General features: G+C 35.3%; 1 protein-coding gene across 1 annotated transcript in view; it reads left to right on the forward strand.

The window, feature by feature from the left end:
- The window catches only part of SEMA3C (semaphorin 3C), a 180,195-nt gene that overhangs the window by 76,472 nt on the left and 82,421 nt on the right, over positions 1–21,302 (forward strand). Inside the window, exons 3-5 of the mRNA XM_077863864.1 lie at positions 8,647–8,807; positions 9,935–9,997; positions 18,514–18,633. Of these exons, the coding sequence (XP_077719990.1) occupies positions 8,647–8,807; positions 9,935–9,997; positions 18,514–18,633 (344 nt within the window). The remainder of the gene's footprint in view (positions 1–8,646; positions 8,808–9,934; positions 9,998–18,513; positions 18,634–21,302) is intronic.

The following is a 21,302-nucleotide window of genomic DNA, read 5'->3' on the forward strand; positions in this document are numbered from 1 at the left end:
TAGACTCTCCCTGATGGACACTTTATTGCTGCAAGAGAACATCAGAGATCAGTCTCGTTTATAAATAATCTCTCATTCTTCTTTGTCTTTAGTAAATATTAGGCCTAAGGTTGAGGAGGTTAGAAGGGAGTGATTGAGGGAAGGGGAAGCAAATCAAGCCCTGTGTCAACAAATGATGAGACTAGAACTTTAGTTTCAGTTGGCTAATTCCAAAATGACCCTCCTCTCTTCCCCCCATACACCTTACCTTTTAGTAGGAATAAATTATAATCATGTAAGCCTGAATTTTTGAAATTTAATAGCATTTTTTCTTATTTTATTGGCTCATGCTCATAGTTTGTTTTTGTTTTTAGAGAGAGGGCACAAGTTGGGGGAGAAGTAGAGAGAAAGGGAGAGAGAATTTTTTGTTTTTGTTTTTTTGAGAGAGACTGCATAAGCAGGGGAGGGGAGGGTGGAAGCACAGAGGGAAAGAAAGAGAGAGAATCTCAAGCAGGCTCCATGGAGCCTGATGCAGAGTTCAGTCTTGCGATCCTGAGATCATGACCTGAGGTGAAATCAAGAGTCAGGAACTAAACTGACTGAGCCACCCTGGCACCCTTCATGCTCATAATTTTTAATTCACCAAGATTAAAAGATCCTAGGACTCAATGTAGCAGAAAAAGTGTAGAATTGAATGGACAAAGAACTTTGTCTTGTATTCAGAGGCAGTTTCATCTGTAAAACTGTAAAGGAGACAGAGAGGGTCTTAGCAAGTCATAGGGCTTAGTCCCTCACCCTCTACTCCGTGGTATTTTAGAACATTTCAAGTAATCTTCCAGGCAGGCTTTAAGAGAAAACCACAAAGAGAAGTTGAGCAAATATCGACAGACCTAGGACCTGACCTCATCTAGAGGATCAAGGAAGCCTTTATGAGGCATCCAATTTAACTTCCGTCAAAATTGCTACTTGAGTTATGAGTAGGGGTTAGAAAACAGCAAGAGGAATCTTGTCAGAAGGAGGAAGAACACATGCAAAGGCCCTGAGGCAGAAAGGAGGAAGGGGTATTTAGAAGTGTGAAAAGAAAAGAAAACCAGAAGGGTGATAACACAGAGAAAATAGGTAAGAAGTGATGATTGAGATTTTTTAGTGAAGTAATCTCCAACCAGATCAAGTAAGGACATGAAGAATATTAGATGTTGTTCTAAAAGTAATGGAAAGCCATGCCAAACAAGAAAGGGGGCTTAAAAGTGAAGTGACCGTGTAATTTAACATCCAAATCTTGACTCCTTTCAGAGTGTGAAAGAGGCACTATTGATAATTTTGCTGGGAAAACAGCCACAAGCTGGACGATCTGGGGCAAACTAGAATGAGAGCCGTCCTTCTTCAAGGCTTCTGTGTATTGGCTAATTTTCCCTCTGACACAACTCCTGGGAGATATTCTGTATTCACTGTTACCCTTCCCAGGCCAGGCTCACTGAAAAGAACTGTTTCCCTTAGTCCTTCTTTCATCCATTTGGCATTTTGCTTCCACTTAGCTAATCATACCCACCCACCAAAAACCACAGAAAAGGAGAACTTTTTACCTTTATGTGAGGTTATGTTTGACTCTATCATCTCACTTTCACAGTAGACTTTCTCAGACTTGGCTATGATGGTTTAGTAAGAACAGCATCCCTGATAATTTTTTTATTGTTCTCAAGTTGTTTGGAGTGTAGACACCCCTCCCCCGACCCCCTGCCACACTCTACAACTAGCAAGGAAAATTGAAGAGCAGAGGCATTTCTTATATTACATTTGATAACTGCACAGACTCATGTGCAGGGCGAACATGCTAGAAGCCCAACATGTAGTGTTAAATAAAGTCTGATTTGAAAAACAAGAGGGTATTTAGTTAAATTCATGGATTAAGGTACTCACCTTGCCTTGAGTCCTGGCTCTAGACTCTTCTACTCATTACTTTGTGACCTTGGTTAGATTGCTCAAATTTTCTGAAGTTTAGTTTCATTATGTGTGGAAAGGAAAAATATTAAGGCCTAACACAAAGGCTTTGAATGCCAATTAAATGAAATGAGTTTATAAAGCACCTAGAACCATTACTCCTACTGGTAAGCCCACAGGTGGTGGCTATTTGGAGCTATTATTTTTTAGCAAATGTGGTTTCAACAAGATGCCTTCTAGCCTCTCTTCGCTGTAGGAATTAGGAGCCATCTGTTCATTCTGGTTTCACTGCTCTGGTCTTTAACTGCCTGTTTGTCTTAAAGGGACTGGTGAAGTTCAGTTTTTTTGTTTGTTTGTTTGTTTTGTTTTTTGTTTGTTTGTTTGTTTTTTAAGATTTTATTTATTTATTCAAAAGAGACACACAGAAAGGCAGAGAGAGAAGCTGGCTTCCTGCAGGAAGCCGGATGCGGGACTTGATCCCAGGATCCCAACCTGAGCCAAAGGCCGACCCTCAACCACTGAGTCACCCAGGCGTTCAATTTCTAACCCAGTTTCAAAATAGTGAGCCTCAGGGAGAGGATGGGTCATTTAAGCCTACTCTACTTAAAATTCTTCTGAGATAAGACATTCTGGAGAGGAAATTATCCTGTCAGTAGCAATGTCTCTGAAGTAAAAGATGTCCTAAGGATTTACTTTGAAATCTGTAGATGTGCATTTTGCCCCGGGGGAGAGCTAACATTTATGGTGAAAGGTCAGGGTGGGCGAGCCAAACAGAATAACACAACGTAAGATAAGATTTGGAATTGTCGTAAGGGCATGAGATCTTCATATTTGTGTCCTCTTATTTGAGCAGTGTCTAGGCGGCTGCAATAGGGGCTCAATATGTATGTATCGAAAACAGAACTATTAACACATCATGAACTTTATTTTTTTAATAATAAATTTATTTTTTATTGGTGTTCAATTTGCCAACATACAGAATAACACCCAGTGCTCATCCTGTCAAGTGCCCCCCTCAGCATGAACTTTAAATATAATTAATAAGTGACCATAGCTTAGGCTTCTAATAGAGAGACCCTGGGAATTGATTTTCAGTCAAGTGATCTTCTACTTGGTAATTTATAAAGGGCCAAAGATAATGTAGTATTCTGGGTGAGTGAGTTCCCCTACTTAATAGCTTAACAGATATATATTGCTCATGAAAGGGAGACTCTCCACACCCCTCCCCCGAGATCACATTTCTGAGCACATGAATGAATTTTTATTGATTTAGTCACCAGAGATATGTTGAGATATCCGACTAGTTAAACAGAACAAATGTTAGTTCTTATGTGGCTAAAGATAGTGTTATTTATAGATAGAATATATTACTGTATATTACATTATATTACAAGATATTGCCACAGCAATATCTTGACTATAGTCAGGTGAACCCAGAAGTTTATAGTGCTAAGGTTTATATTTTGGGGGAATGTGTTGTTCTCCCAAACTTGGTTAAAATCTCAAGGCTCATAGTAGTTTCTATTACAAAGGAAAATCCGTGTCAATACATGAATTTCAGGTAAGCATCTTGTGCTGCAAATTTTCCCTCAGGGAGGATTGGCATGGAAGGCATTACAGTAATTTTCCATCATAGAACTCTACAATAATGCGGATTTCAGGGCAGAAGCATGCAGTACTCTTCTTCTTCTTCTTCTTCTTCTTTTTTTTTTAAATACTGTTTCCCAGGAGATTTTCCCAGGGACTTAGACCTGCACTGCCTTTTGTGGGGCACTGCATTTTTAACACTACATACTCTCAGCCAAAGTTCCTTCTCAATCAGTTGAGCATGTTCTGAGAAACAACACAACTCGTTGTATGTCCAACCCTATAAAAATGATGACACATTGTTAAGATTTAAAGAAATAAAGGGCAGTGCTATTCTCTGACTTGCTGATGAAAGACCAGTAACTGTGACTTCCTTCTCTCACCACACAAGTCATTCAATCAGTCATTTTCTCTCCGTGTGACCAAATCATCGAATCATTCATTTGACTTAACATTGGCTCTACATTAAACCAAAATGATGGATTGTTCAGTCAATCTTTTTATGGATAAAAATCCTCAATGCTTTTTATTCTAAATGCTCTAAATGCTCTTTCTTCCAAAAAAAAAAAAAAAGAAAAGAAAAGTTTATTTTTTATTTTTATTTTTTTTTCCCAAGCTCCAGAGTTCAATTATTGCTCACTAACAGCAATTTAAATAGCATTTAAACAAAATAACCTTGGCTTCTAGGTTTCTAACAGGGCACTTCCTAAGTAAATCTTCCTTGGTTAACAGCTGTCAACTGTCAATGGGAGGCAGGTAATTAAATTTGAAGATAGCTTTATGGCTCAGAAAAATAGATAAAATCCTTGGACCAGAAAGGTCTCTAGTTAATGCAGTTATCGCCCCCTCTGGTATTTGAACTAATGCAAGAAATTGATTATTCTCTAATGAAACAGATAAAGAGGAAAACTGCCATTATTTGCTAATTGCAAGTAAAATTCAGTTGAGGCTGTTTTCCCAGCTGAGATCCCACTCTTGTTTTTATTTCAGTAGATATTTGGAAGAAAATGGAAAAAGAAAAAAGGCTATCTGGAAAAATACTGGAATGAAACAAACCATGATAGGATGAGAAGGTGGCAGGTAGGGGCTGTGAATACTTAGATGTGGCAATTAGGAGGGGTTTCAGCAGCAGGAAATGCAAAGATCAAGTATCTAAAAAAAAAGTGTGGATTTTTTTTTATCATATATAACAGTAATCCAGTGATAGAACAGTTCCACCATTATTTCAGAGCTTATCATTTCTTTAGGCAGTTTTTTTTTTTTTCTAGATTTTTGCTTGCCATTCTCAGCAATCTTCTTGGTAAGCTACAAGTGCTGCACATATCATATCCTTACATACCAATATCCAGAGGCAGAAAAAGAAATCACCCCCTTTTTTGTGGTAGTCTTTAAGATGGAAGAAACCTCTTCCAATACCCTTGCAAAGGCTTCCCTTTAGATCTCACTGACCAGAACTCATCACATGTCACATTTTAACCACTCACTAGCTAGGGGTGGGTGGGACAACTATGGTAGGTATGGACCAGTTCTGCCTACAGGGAACAAAATGACAATTCTTTTATTAATTTAAATTTTTGTTTAAGATTTTGTTTACTTATTCATGAGAGACACACAGAGAGAGGCAGAGACACAGGCAGAGGGAGAAGCAGGATCCCCACAAGAAGCCTGATGTGGGACTCGATCCCAGGACCCCAGGATTACAACTTGAGCTGAAGGCAGCTGCTCAACCACTGAGCCACCCAGGTGCCCTGGAAAATTCTCTTTTAGATGGAAGGTCAACAGTGTCTCTTGCTGAAAGGAGCACACGCTGGTCCTCTAGTGTGTGCTGGTGCAACATCCTTTGAGCTCTGTGTTGGCATCACCGATCTATACATGAGGAAATCAACACTGGGCAAACTGTGGTAGCTTTCTTAAAATAATATATGTAGTAAGTGATGAAGCTGGAATTTCAATTCAGGACTGTCTGACTCCGACTCTGTACTCCCACCACATCCCACTGTTGCCTATGCATCCCGATTCACTTTCAGTCTCAATCACGGAGCTGCTCTTTTAGGATAAAACAATCAGTGCATCTCTGTGCTTGCTTTTCACTTTAGAATTACTCTCCTTAGGGCTTCCTCAGAGCTGTCGACTCTTAAAGACTCACATAACCCATGAGAGGAATTGGAAAAACTCGACCTGCAGATTTGATATTTTCAGTGGCAAATTCATATTCTAATTTTACATGTTTGGGGGACATATCTGCTTTGATTAGAATTTAATCTGTCAACACTCACATAATCTCTCTACCAAAGAAATTCCCCTTTCAAATCCCTCAAAACTAGTCAAGGCATGTTCTTTCTCTTGTTCTTAGTTTTCAGCTTCCTTTTACCCCAGCTCAACTTCATCTAAAATCAGTTCCAAATCCTTTATTTTAAGCATTCTGCAGATCAACTCTTCCTTTCCATTTTTTTAGTGTATCAGGTCTTTATCAGCATCACATCTGGAATATTCTCATCTCTTAGTTTTCCAGCCTCACATACTTTAAAATGATCTGCCACACAAATTATTTTCCTTTAAAACTACTTATTTTATTATTTTACTGTCCTCTTCAAATAATTTGAGTTCATTCTACATGTGAAAAAATGAAGTATTAAATATAGTAATAAATTAAAATCAGGGAATCTGATTTTTCCCTCCATGTGTAAGGAATTGTTCTTATCTTGATGGCTGAAGCTCGATGTCTTTTCCAAGTCATAGCAATGTAACCCCAGTAACTACAGGATAGACACTCTTTTAAGCACTCGGTGTATATCAACAATTTAAACCTCACAACACCCCCTATGAGGTAGGCACCGTTATTCTTATTCTGACTTTACACATGAGGCCACTGGAGTGCAGAGGGATAAAGGCACCTGCCAAGAATACATAGAAATGAAATGGCAAAGCTCGAATTCACACCCCAGTGGTTGGGGCCCCGGAGGCCACAAACTCAGTCACATTTTACTTTTCTAGTTTATGTATTTCACTGGAGAGTTATGAAGAGGTATGTGTTGAACTTTTATTCTTCACCCCCAAGCTGTACCTTTCTCCTGATGTTTTTATAGAAAAACTATACAACCCTGAGTCTCCTCCATCTGATGAAAAGTAAGCTTTATATAACACCTTGAATTTTAGGCAAAATCAAAGCAGCCTTTGTCTTTGCAACCTTTGATTGGCATTTACGGGATTCTATATTCTTTCTCATGTTCTGAGCTCTTGGGTCTTTTTTTTTCCTCCCCTATTTCAGCAATAACCTCTGAAGTCTGGCAGGGGCTCGCTTTTTTTCCTGAATGACATCCCTTTCCTCTGTCTTGCTCAGCCAGTGACACCACTGCTGCCAACGTCATCACCTGTCTGTGATGCCTACTGAGGCTCAGTAACCTCTAACTAGGTTCACGTACCACACAGCACTCTGCATCCCAAGTCTCCGATTTCCAGATCTGTCATATATTCTCTTGTTTAAATCCTCTTTCAATGTCTTTTGTTCCTGTCTTCTCTCATAACTTGCTTCTTGACTCTTCTGAAGTATTTTTTATTACTTTTTAATGGTTTCTTCCACATAAAAAGAATCCTACACTTTACTGTCATGTTATGTCATAACATACTGTTATGTTTTATGATCATGCGTTAGTAATTTTAGGAATCTAGTTCCTTAAATTAAAAGAAAATGAAAAAAGAAAATGTGTATCTAGTAATTCAAATTTGATAATACTATACTAACAGTAATAATTATTAAAATTTATTAAATGCTTTTTCTGTCTTCATTTCAAATATTCACATGTAGTAATTCAATTGATTTCCATGGAACTCTGAGTAGAGGTGATATCGTTGCTTTTTTGCACGTGAGAAAATTAAAGCCCAAGGAGGTTAAGTAACTTGTTCAATGTCACAGGAAGTTTGGTGCCACAGCCTGGCTTCATAATCACTTTGCTACTCCCATAACATTTTCAGTGTATTGACTAGATGTAGAACTGCTTACAGAATATAATGCCAAACATTCTGAACTGATATGCCTGGGAAATAGGTTAAATTTGTGACTTCTCTATCTTTCCACATGGCCCAAGAGCTCACAGAATGTAGTTCAAGGCTTTCTGTAAGAATTTTTATTATTTCAGATTTTGGGTTAAGTCACATCACAGCCTATGAGAATTTCTAGAAGTGCATTTGCAATTCAATGTCTAAAATTCAGAAATAATCCATCATTGAAACACAGTAAACTGTGAAAGCAAACTCCTTTGTAAAGTTGTCACTCTTTTAAGATCATAATCCCAAGAATAAAGAATTACTGAACCATTTGAATGGAAAGTTATAAATTGTATGAAGAAGCATTTTGACTAGAAAGAAAATTGAATCTGCTATACTGATTATTGATCTTTTAATTGTCATGGAGCATTCATTGTCTTCAAAGTTTAGCTGTACAGGCACATATTTTACACATAATATAATTCAAAAGACCATGATCATTGAGATACTGAAAATCTAAATATTCAGATCATCTGAATATTTGTGCTCTACTGTTAGATATATATATTGGTAGACTGTCATTTAAACAACATTGCCTTCTGCACGAGGTGTAACGGAGAGAGTAGATTTGTTTTCAAGTAATTTATAGAAAAAAAGATCAAATTAGTTAGAATTATGTTAAGGAGGTAAATATTTAAAGTAGGAAAATACCAATCCTAAAATGATGAATGTATTGATTACAACCATAAAACATTGAGAGAAGCTAAGAAGACATCACACTGTCATTGCTTTTGGGTTTTTTTGTCCAGTCTGCTCACTTACTGTATTTTTTTGGTTGATCTAGTTTCATTTTGAGGGGATGATAGCCAGTGATAAAACTGAGTTGAGATTCTTACAAAATGTGAATAATTTTGCAATAAGATAGTATTACAAACTTCAACATTGGATTTATTGATTTATTTGTCTTTTATTTCAACATAGAGACAATAAATAAAAATAACCACTAACATAATTCTGTTTTTAAATTAATGTATTATTGTAGGAGGAAAATTATATTTTAACTTTTTGGGTAAATATTTCTATAAAATAATTTTCATTAAGATAATAGAATCGTGAAACCAAGATACTCTATTGCCATTGTGCTGTTCACTATTTCAGAGCTCCGAGAAACCAAGACCTCTGAATACTTCAGCCTGTCCCACCACCCTTTGGACTACAGGATATTATTGATGGATGAAGATCAGGACCGGATATATGTGGGCAGCAAAGATCACATTCTTTCCTTGAATATTAACAATATAAGTCAAGAACCTTTGAGTGTAAGTTTGTCATTTCCATGAGGGCCATGTTGACTTTGTTAGATGCCTTTTTCTTTAAAAATTTCAAATACGATTAAAAAATTATATATTCCTCTAGAACTATAGAAAATGCTGCTGTATGTCAATAAATAACTGGAAGTTCATACTTATTTCATGTACTGAAAATATAATCAGTTCAATTCTCACTGTCTAGCTTCATAGATTTTAACATTTTAAAACCTGAAAGGAAATACTTCCTGTGTATGTGTTTGCATACAAGTATGTGTGTGTATGTACAGGGAGAGGGAGAGACAGACAGAAAGAACCATACAGTATAGCCTGAAAAAATGAGCAGACGAAAGGAAGATCTATCTTGTCATCTGCATGTAATCCAAGAAGGCCTTAAAAGCAACACAGTTATTAAGTGCACTGGTTTGTGAACAAGTGTGACCTACATTTATCATTCTATTTCGCAAGAAGGAAATAAATTGATCTTCACTGTAGTAAAGAAATAAAAGTAAATTGATTATAAGTTCATTACAACAAGGAGACTTCTAAATTTATTATCTTAACAAGGGTCAGTGGGCTGACAATTAAAAAAAAAAATAATCGTCACCGTCAGACTTGACCTAAGGCTACAGCGACTTAGAACACTAGCTGAGTATTTCAGAGATGGGAATCTCTTGGATTCAATCCAAGTGATTTTAGTTGTTGAAGTACGTAGGGGCATGTTTTAAGTAAATCTACCAGTCTGGCTATGTAGTTTACCAGAAACAATATTAAACCAAATAGCAATATAAATGTAAATTCATTGTGGTGTAAGCAGTTGAGAAAAGTATACTTTTAAAGGAGGGAAATATACATTTTAAAGTATACATTAATGACTTCATTTTAATATTATGTCATTGGGAAATAGGCACATATAATTGAAAGACTTCTATTAATGAAAAAATTGATGGGCGAAATAAAAACAATTATTACAATAAAGTAGTAAAATCTTTATGAATTTGAGTTCATAACCAAAAATGTCTTAACATATAAATACAGAAATGCCTTAAAGAAATGCATTAGCATCAAGTAAATGAAGAGGACTGAGCTGTCCTATGTATAAGTTGGATTATGCAACACTTATTTTCCTTTCTGAGCAGGTTTTCTGGCCAGCATCTACAATCAAAGTCGAAGAGTGCAAAATGGCTGGCAAAGATCCCACAGTGAGTGCCTAAGAAAACTCTAAAACTTAAATATTTGGTCTTTGAATCCATGTATCTTGAGTGCAGCCAAGAGTAAGACAAAGGGTGTTGGAATTTTAAATCCTCTGCTGGACACATGGTAAAAAATGTAAATGCAAAGAAATTGGAACTCTTAAACACTGTAACTTAGGAATTCCTGACTGGGTAAAAATTTCTTGCCTTGCTTTCATTATTGCATTCTGACATTTTTCATGATGGATTTCAGTAATAACCCCTGTTCTAGTGGATCCAACCTGCGGAATTCTCAGCAGGCCACTGAAATAATGATAATGCAAGTGTCTGGAGAAGCTCCCAGATACCATGTGGGGTTTTCCAAAGAAAGATCTCGGCAAAAGGGTACTGGTGAGCCAGCACATTCCAGAGGCATAAATCACCAATGATTACCGGTATCTTTGTTAGTTAAAAATAGCCACAGAAAGAAAAAACAAGGCAGATATGAATATCAATAAGTGTTCAGTGGGCAACGTTTATACAAATTGTATATATTTAGGTAAAATTCCATACAATGAGTTAAGAAATAAATCTATATGGATTCCTGCAAACAGTTTGCTGAAACTTGAAATTATTCTCAAATATTATAAAACAAAGACATGAAGCCGATCTTTAATGTATATATTATTTAATTTTATAATGAAGCATTTGTGTCATCTTACCTTCTTGTCTCAAACTGTGAAAAATGTCATAATGGGACCATATATCAGAGTTACCCATTCTTACACAAATAATTTGAGGAAGAAGTTTTATTATGCACTTACTCACTTTTTAAAAAAAGACTTTATTTATTTTATTCACGAGAGCTAGAGAGAGAGAGGCAGAGACATAGGCAGAGGGAGAAGCAGGCTCCCCATGGGGAGCCTGATGTGGGACTTGATCCCGGGACTCTAGGATCACGCCTTGGGCCAGAGGCAGATGCTTAACCACTGAGCAACCCAGGTGTCCCCATTTATTCACTTCTTTAGTCATTCATTCAGCCAGTATTGATTGAGGCCCTATTCTGTGTCTGGCATAGTGTTTACTGGTACAGAGGTAATGTACACCAAAATAGTTTGACTCTCCTCAACTTTATGATCCTGCTGGAGAATTCAACATTAATCAAATGAGCATGGAAATATGTGCTTATGCAGATATGAAGTTGAAATATGGTGGTTGGGCAGAAAAACTAGCCTTTGTACACACACACACACACAATCATATCTGAGGTCATAAGAAATAACAGCTTTGACTTCACGTAAAAAATGTTGACTAAACACTCATTGTAAGTGTAGAGGTAAGAAATGCTGATTTCAGGGTCCAAGGCTATGCACTGAGCTTTGATAGTGAAAGTTTCAGAAATTCATCACGGAGGTTCAAGGAAAAGACTAATCTTTGTGGAAAGAGGAACTGTGGAATTTAAACTTTTGTTTTCATTGACTCTTAACTGTCCAGGTATGAGGTTCAGAAAAGGTCTGGTGCAACACAGGGCCGTGGAAGACTGGCGTGTACTATTTCTGGGTCCCCCGGAGGGTGTTGTTGAGAGTTCACCAGGAGTGACTCAGCTCTGGGTCTCATGTTTTCAGTCTTAAAATTCACCGTTTAAGAGAAATTTTAAAATGGGCAGAAGGAGCTTTCAGAGGCATATTTGCTCCCCACGTGATCTGCTGAGCCTTACAAAGTCTATAGGAAAAAAATCCAGAAAACTGTGTAAGAAACACTCAAAAGAATACAGTATGCTTGTCTTCTAAGGGACAAATAGTAGAAAGTATAATGTTGTAGGGAAGTCTTTTTTTTTTTTTTTTGTCCCATGAAGCTATTATTTCAGTAAGTGTGCATGAATTTAAATGTTTTCTTTCATTCTCTAATGTAGAGATTTGTCCCACTGATGGATATCCTATTATAGTTTTGCCTTTTGCCACAAGAATATCCTGTGGCTATAATTACTGGATTTTGTTGTCCTCTTTGTTCAAAAAGATTTTCATTTCCCATTCATAGGAACTGTCACAGGTAGAATATGTAGGATTTAGATACCATCATACATTCTCTTTCCAAAGACTGGTGTTGATTTTCAGAAGAATCTTAGCCACGTCATTTGATATCTTTCTCCCTTTGGCAAAAAACAACTGCACTCATTTGCTTTCTTATAATTAAGAGTCATTAGATGAAATCTTCAATACATGCTTACATTTTCCCATAGTTTTATCATGCTGTAATATCATCCATGGATACCTTTAAATTCTGCTATGCAGCCAATTAGTATACATAATAGAAGTAACTGCTGGAACATTCTGTTCTAGTACAACCAACAGTGTTGGATCCTGGGAAATAATCAAACTAACTCTTCCGAATACATGTTCTGTCTATACAGGAGAAGAGAATGTCTGACAAATATATTTGAAGAAGTACTTCCAATACTTCCAGAGAAGTGTCCCTTAATCAGGCTACAGGAAAAGACCAGCAGCAGAAAAAGGATCCAAAATAGACTTTAGAAACTCTACAGAACATCATATTTTTATTACATTCATTAATGAAACTAAACATTTAAGCATCTCTTTATTCTGTTAGAATAAATATCATCTAATACTTAATATTTTATTTAAAAACAGAGGAATTTTAATGTGTATAAATCAGTTAGCTATTGTGAAGGAACCAAAGATGAATAAGATGGAGTCTCTATCTTTAAGAGTTTTTACAATATACTAGAAATGATGAGACATATATGCAATGACTATCAAATAATAATGGCGGACATTTAATGGAATGGGCCAGGCACTGTTCTAGTCTTTCTTTTAATCCTCACAATAATCCAGTAAGATGGACATTATTGTCACCATTCACAGTTTTATGATAAAGAAACCAATCACTAAGAGAATGAGGAACTTACTAAAGCCACCTTGCTAGCAGAGGGGTGGGAGATCGCTGTCTGTTTTATGTAAAACATGCCTTCTCACTGGGAAGAATTTGGTAAATTCTAAGGATATACACAAAAGACAAACAACAACAACAACAACAACAACAACAAACACTGCAGCTGGGATATTTAGGAAAGGTTTGATAGATTTGTTGGCAACACTTTATGTCAATCTTTTTCTTTATTTCATTTCAGTGATACTGAAATTCAAGTAAGTTATACTCTTCCTTTTTCAGCCTTTGACACAAAGTACACGTGATTCCCTTCTTATTCAATTATCTTCCCATCTTTTAAGCCTGGCAGTCATCTACTCATCCTCTCAAGTTACAGTGCAGATGTCACTTCTCTGGAAAGTCATGTCTGCCCACCCAGGACTGAGCTAGCTATCCCTCTGTTTACACCTGAAACACTCTGGCACAATGTTGCACTGTGTAACTGTAACTCTCACCTTACTATTTGGAAATACAGTGTAGTGTCATTATTCTTTGTGCTCAGATCTGTATCTAGGCTCTTAATAAAGTTAAACAAGATCTGAAAAAATTCAAAGCAAGCATGGGAATCTGCTCCAAGTGATTGTCAGAAGTTGGGGTAGGACACGGTGGATGGTGAGTTTATTAATGCCTTCAAGTTAATATTTGTAGTAAATTCATTATGCACATATTTTAGAAGTTCATTTTGGCTAAATTAAAATATTTTGATTTTATATTATATTAATCATCTACTTCAGAAAAACATAAACTAGTGACAATTAAAGTCCATACTGCAGTAAGCAACTGAAAGAAAATATACAGCATGGACGCAAGCATCTCTTAGTTCTTTGGATTCTTAACATACCAAATTTTAATTAAGAAAGTTAGAAAAAAATAACACTTAGGTATTAGAAAATAATTCAATGTAAGCTAAAATTTGATTCCAGTAATCATATGTCATAATATCATAATAAACAAATGTTTATAAAGAAAATACATGATCACGGTGGGAATATAGCTAATTTTCTGCCTAGCTAAAGAGACTATAACCTGCCTCCCATTTCCCTCTCTACCCCTATGAATTCACATTACTACATGCTCAATTTATTCCTAAATGTTGATATTTTATTCATACTCTAAATAAATTGAGCTTAAACAGTAGCACATGCTGTCAAACATATCCAATGAGATAGGACATAATTAACGCACTAAGTAAATACTGTAAGAGATTGTTGGAAAATTAAGCAGGATTACATATATTTAGACATGTGCATTACATGCACACAATGTCAAACTTTATTTATTAATTGAGGAATATCAGTTTCCCTATTTATGTGACCAAAGGATCTCAAACTACTGGAAAATATATTTTCTTTAGAAATACATTTATCAAAATACCTTGAATTATTGCCCACACCGAAGAAGTGTAGGCCAAGAAGAAAAGAATAAGAGGGACTTTTTTCCCCATTGCTTAGTAGGGGACATGAAAAGTCAATATTTTGATAGCCTTATGCATCTGTGCTCCAGGATATATTTTCAAAAACACTTATGTTAAAATTATATAACAAGTACATGTTCAATACAGAAATCTTTGAAGACCTAGAAAAGCTTGTAAAAAGCAATAGAAAACAATCTCTTCTTAGCTCTTTGACCCTAGGGACTTACCTCTCTGTGCCTCAATATTCTTGTCTACATGATGGGTATTCTCATGGTACCTACCATATTGGGTTGTTATGAGGATTCATGAATTACTATTTGAAGAGAGCTTAGAACAGTACATAGCATATAGTATCATACTATTAAATCAATACAATAAATTCCACTGCCTAAATATAATCACTTAAGAATTGTGCATATATTTTTCCAGCACTGTATTGTCTGAGGGTTATAGGAATATAAATAAAATGGTATTATATTCTGCATACTATTAACAGCCTGATTTTTCATTTAGCTTTGTACCAGGAAGCAATTTTGAAAAAGAAGTAAACAATAAAACAAAAGTAAAAAAAAAAAAAAAAAAAAAAGCATTCACGGGATTGCACTTCATTGAAGGTTCATTCTCCAAGCCTGTCATAGATGTCTGCTATGGTCAGGACCTGAACTAAGCTCTGTTCAGGACACGAGGTTTTTTCTGACACTTAAAATAAAAAGTACATATGGAAGCATCCAATATCTGACACTGTGGGTATTTATCATGTGCAGACACTATTTCAAGTGCCTTATTAGTATATTGCCCACAACAAATGTTATCATCACCATTTTACAGATTAAAAGATTGAAGCACAGAGAGGCTAAGTAAATGTTCCAAGTTCAAACAGCTACTGAAAGGTAAAAATAGAGATTGAACCTAGGTCAGTTGGCTTTGAGATTTGTACACTTAAATCCACTGTCTACTGCCCATCTGAAGACTATGGCATGATGACAGACCAACTCTAATTGCCTCTCTGGTTTCATCACATAGGAATTCACTATCCCCTCTAGGCACCACTTCCCAAGTAAATCCTGCTCTGTCATGCCTCCATAATTTTGTTCATGCTCTTTTTTTTTTTTTCTGTCAGAAAGCCCTGCTCTTTGCTTACTCTTTTGCTTGTCAAAGTATCTAGCTTATTCTTCAAGTTCCAGCTCAAATGACATCCCCTTTCAAGCCCTTACACCCAGGTCGTCGTTATTCATTCTCTCTTCTCTCTTCCTACAGCATATTTTTGAAAAATATAACTCTATATAGCATCAATAGAGCCTCATGTATTATGGCTTCCTTGCTTAAAAGGATAAATTGAACCTATTCATTTCAGTGTTGTTGGCACCAGATGCAGTGTTTACATAGAACGCTTTTAGTAAATATTTGCATTTGTAATATGGATAAAAACTATAGAAATGGAAGAGACCTAGAAAGTGATTTTCAGTAATTAACTGGTTTGTTTATTCTTTGTATTTTTCTCTGTGAGGAAGGTTGGAGGGGCACACTGGGCATCATCAGATAGTCTGGTATCGGTCTCATGGTTAATCCACCCCTTTCTTTCGAAAACCTGGATGGTGGAGGGTAGTCATGGTTCAAGACCCAGCTCAGTAACTTATTAAAGCTAAAACACTTCATTTAACCTCTTTGGGGCTCAATTTCCTCATCACTAAAATGGAACTAATACTTTAATTGGAACATTGCTTTGAAGATTAAAAATAATAACATCAAAGGATTAAGAGCTCTATAAACATTAATAAATTATAAAAACTCTCCTCTACCAACTGTGGATTCCTCACCCATTGACAAATTATAAAGTGATTAAAAATACAAGATTCGATGTTAGACACATTTGTGTTTGAAAGTCTCTTTTACTTTTTCTAGCTCAGTGATGTCAAGCAAATTAACTGAAAAAAAGCTCTAAGCTCTATTCTCTAAAAAGAGTTGAGTTGTACAAAAATGAAGAAATGTGAAGTGCCCACATGGCATAAGGAAATTCAATAAGTGTGAGCTATCAGGGTGAAAGAAATCAAACCTCCTGGGAAGTAAAACTGGTTAAATGTATAAAATGATCATTCCAAAGTCTAGCATATAATAAATTCTCAACAAATGTTGACCATAATAAGTAGATAGAAAGTAGAGAGAGACAGAAACATATACATTAAACAAGTATAATCTGTATTTGAAATATAGAACACATTAGTGATGTCTTTCTTTTTATCAACAGTCATTCATGACAGTAAACTGTCTGCAAAACTCAAGACAACATATAATCTATTATTAATAGAATTGAAGTCTTGTCTTATAAGAGGAAATAGTATATACAGGATCCCAGAGTGACTAAACTTGGATGTGAAAAAAATAAACCCAAGTCTCATTGCTCATAGGTACCCTTAACATAGACGTATTACATAAACACCGTACTTCATCTATTCTTTTTCTACAGAGAAACACATTGTCATTTGCAGTTACATAGTCAATTTCCAGGTACCTCTATAAACAGGTGTCAAGGTACAGCGACACTATATATTAACAAAAATTCTTGATGTCTTAAAATAAAAATAAACTGTATAGTCTCGTCTGTAAGGATTAATTTCTTTGACAGCATAGCTAATGATTGATTACTTCATAATAAAATCCATAATAGAAACATGTATAAAATTTCTACATATAAAAATAAGCATGTATTTGCTGGCAAGTAATAATATAAAAGGAAAAAATTATGAGAGAATATAAAATAATATTGATTATAAATTAAACTTGACTTCTACTAAAAAAATTAACTTCCACTTTAACAGAATTGGCTATTGGTTTTACTTTCCTAATAACATAAATATTAAATGTGCTTATAAAAATTAGTAATATGGTACCTAAAAGAGAAGAAAATAAATATATGCTGTCTGACACCCATGGGAAATCAGTTACCTTTTAATATATGTATTTATTTTTAAAATGGTCTTTAATTTATAACATTATTTTAATTTGTGGGTTTTTTTTAAAGATTTTATTTATTTAAGAGAGAGAGAGCACAAGCAAGGGGAAGGGCAGAGGGAGAGGGACACACAGACTCCCTGCTGAGTAGGGAGTCCAATGCAGGGCTTGAGCCCAGGACCCTGGGACCATTACCTGAGCTGAAATCAGACACAACCCACTGAACCACCCAGGCAACTCTATGGCATCATTTTTAATGATGTTCTTTGGGGACAAAAATGACCAAAGAAAAACAACATACAATCTCAGGCTTGCTTAATTTGTAGTCAGTGAGGGATAGCAAACATGCAATGATTAATTCAGGTACAGAGATCTACCTTTGATGCTGACTGTTTACATACTTCTGCAAGATCATAGTCAACTTATAATTACAGTGATTATTTTGCATTTCATTGAGTGAACAATTGACAACTTTTCCAACAGTGGAACTAGAAGCAGGTGAAAAAGAAAATTGGGGAAGAATGTATTTTTTGGAGATGAAGGCCAGAGAGGTCATGATTGTATCAAGCACTGGGATTTGTTTAGTCTGTTTATTCACCAGCTATAAAAGCCCATAGTGTTGGGGACACCTGGGTGGCTCAGTCGTTGAGCGTCTGCCTTCGGCTCAGGGCCTCATGCTAGGGTCTGGATATCTAGTCCCCCATCTGGCTCCCTGAGAGGAGCCTGCTTCTCCCTCTGCCTGTGTCTCATGAATAAATAAATAAAATATTTTTTAAAAATAAATAAATAAAATAAAAGCCCATAGTGTTTGCCATTGTGTACTAATGATGACATTGACCTCGTATAAGCACAGTTTCATTCCAAATATGTTTCTATAACATGTGTGTATGTGTGCATGTAACATTTTGAGGAAAATTTAAGGAGACAATTGGGTGTACTTTCCAATTTCTCAACTTTCTCAGATAAAGAGTAAGCTCATAAATATTCAGAGTGCAAAAACTTACACAGTGTAGAAAATATTGAATTCTGAGAAAGACATGCCTCTTACTCTTTTCTAAGCTACCTTCTTCATGAAGTAGACCAGCAGAACCAACCATGTTGTTCTCTTGTCCTCTCTTAACAACAAGAAAAAGGTGAGAGCAGAAAGGAAAATTTATAGCGGGGTTATGACCATTCTACTTAGAAACAGCAATAAAAGTCATCATATCACTAACCACATCTTCATCTGTCCCTTTAGCATGGCTGTGGAAACTTCGTCCGGGTCATTCAGGCTTTCAACCGAACTCACTTGTATGTCTGTGGGAGTGGTGCTTTCAGCCCCGTGTGTACTTACTTGAATAGAGGGAGGAGATCAGAGGTAAGTGTAACCATTTTTCATCGTTAGTTTTGGTGTTACTGTCAAAGATTTCTTAAAACTCTATTGGAGGCTAAAAAGTTGGAAACATCATCAATAGTCATGAAGAAGTTTCTAGTCCTTTGAACTCAAAATATATCACATTTGCTTACTGTCACCCAAGTTACTTAAAGTGTAACTTTTGCTTTCAGCTAAATATATAGATATATGAATATAAATATGAATAAATATTCAAATATACAAATATGAATAAACATATGCGTGAATATTCATATCTATGAATAAAATGGCTGCAAAAGATAAAGGAAAGAAAAATGTTGTAATTTTATGATTATTTAGAAAGGAAGGTATTGATACTGTTTGCTTCACATTATGGAATATTGTAGTATAAACTCTTTCTTAAAGTTATTTTAAGTAATTTCTTATTTAACTTTCAAATTTGGTAAACTTGAATAAGATACATAAAAGGGATTGATAAAGCAGGATGCCAGGTGACTTTGCTGGAAAGAACTTTCTGTAATTAATAGATCATACTTTCATTTTAAACCAACATTAGTCTACACTGGGTTTTTCTAGCTTTATTCTTACATTGGTTAAAACGATTTGGGGTTCTGTGAACAAAAAAAAAATTGCTACTCACTAAGTATATACCTAATGCGAAGACAAATACAAGGTTTGTTGAACTTCACCTATGGTATATAAAACCATGTTTATCTCAGTTTACAGTTATTTACTAAGGAGAATATGCAGTAGATCACAAGAGTTTTTCCTCCTTCCTTTAATTGAGCATGTTGAGCATGTTGTTTTACTAAATAGAAGCATTTTAAAAACCTGTTTCAAATTACCTTGCTTTGTTTTCCTTATGCAACTTAAATCTAGAATGTCCAGTACATAAATAATATCTTAATTCAATTTTAGAGATTAGAACTCTAAAAAAGATTAAATATTGCTACTGATATACCTTATTAAGTTTATTTTCCTTTAACAAAGATTAATGTACTCTTAATACAAATATAATTAAACAATGATTCTCTTTATATTACTTTATTTTTTTTCAGACGTGTAATTTATACACACATATCTTTCGGTAATTAAAAAGTCACTTAAAAATAACTGAGTAATTATAAGTTGACCCCAAAATTAGGCAATTCCAAGTGGTTCAGGATGATATGAAATATTACAATTCTTAAAGAAAAGTAGAGCTATGCTTCTTGGAAGAGTACAGTTGGCTGCATTGAGCTTGTCATTAGAACCACATGCCTGTGATCAATTGATTAAATAAACTACTGCCCCAGACGTCTGCAATCTGTCAGACACTCCACTGAAGGCTGTGCAGTCACTGTACAGGCCAACAATAGCATAGCAGTTTTCAGAGCACAGATTTCAAATAAAATCATTTTCCCATGTACAAATTGCCCACTATGCACTTTAAGGCTTAATTGGAAAGTCAGTCTAAAAAATAATCTCCTTTGGAAAGCCAGCATGGAATAAAAATTTAATCACTTTACTATAAATGAACTACTGTAGTCTCACTTCAAAAGGTATATTTCAAAGGGGAAGCATTTCCATTAATTAATCTCTTTAAATAATCTGTGAACATCTTAAGAGCCAATTTAAGTATGAAAAGGGTTATGAATTTAAACTTTGTATATAGTCAATTCAAGTCAAAGGGTTTCACCATAACATCATTTTTTATATTTCTGTTTATATAATAACATAAATATAGAGGATAATCTATCAAACATCTACTCTATTTATTTTCTGTAGTTGAAGATACAAAATCGCCAAGCATAAAATGACCACATGATACAGAGAGTTGTATTTTGAGTTAATTTTCCTCATCCAAAATAACGTTGTTGTTTTGCAATGACCAGAGTTAGTACTTACTGGTAACACCATGTGCTTATACTAAGATAAGGCATTTTTCCTGTATTTCAAACCAGTTTTAGGGTGGCACAATCATCACTTACTTTTATTTCTGAGACACTATGTACCACCTTCTCTCTGCTTGTCAGAGCTTTTCCAGAGCATTTCAATGTTGCCCACCCAAAGAGCCTACGAATCTTTGCTGCATCAATTCCTAACCATGGTTCTTCTCTATCTTTGTTCTCTGTCTTCTGTTCCTAGAAAAAGATAAAGCAACACAAGTAAATAATGACTTGAAATAATAAATAAAACGTTAATTTAAAAACTATAATTGATTAATTTTGCTGCACATTCTTGGAATATTACTTCATTTCATTTCTGGTTGATTTTATCAGATGTCTCCATCTATTGGTTCCAGCAGTTGAATATTTAAGTCCCTGACTCTGTTGATCATCAAGCAGATAACCTTACCTTTGAACAACCAAGAATATCACAGGCATTCAAATTATTTCCTGTGCCTTTTGAAGCAAATTAGTCACCATACTTTTCTGCGTATGCATCTTTTCCTAGCTTTCCTCTTGTCAGAAGAAAAGTTGTGCATTTTCCTTATCAATAAAGTTTTTGATCAATAACTTTCATTATTCTGTTTTATATCTTTGTTTTCTTTCTTCTGCATTTACTGCCTTTCCTGTTTTAAAATAAGAGGTTTCTTTTCCTTAAAATCGTTATCTCAGATCTTTGACTTTTTCAACTCATTCTTTTTCTCTCTTTTACTTATCACAAAACTTCTCAAACTAGTAGACTAT

The sequence above is a fragment of the Canis aureus genome, chromosome 21 (assembly GCF_053574225.1).
Source record: "Canis aureus isolate CA01 chromosome 21, VMU_Caureus_v.1.0, whole genome shotgun sequence".
NCBI classification, from domain to species: Eukaryota; Metazoa; Chordata; class Mammalia; order Carnivora; family Canidae; genus Canis; species Canis aureus.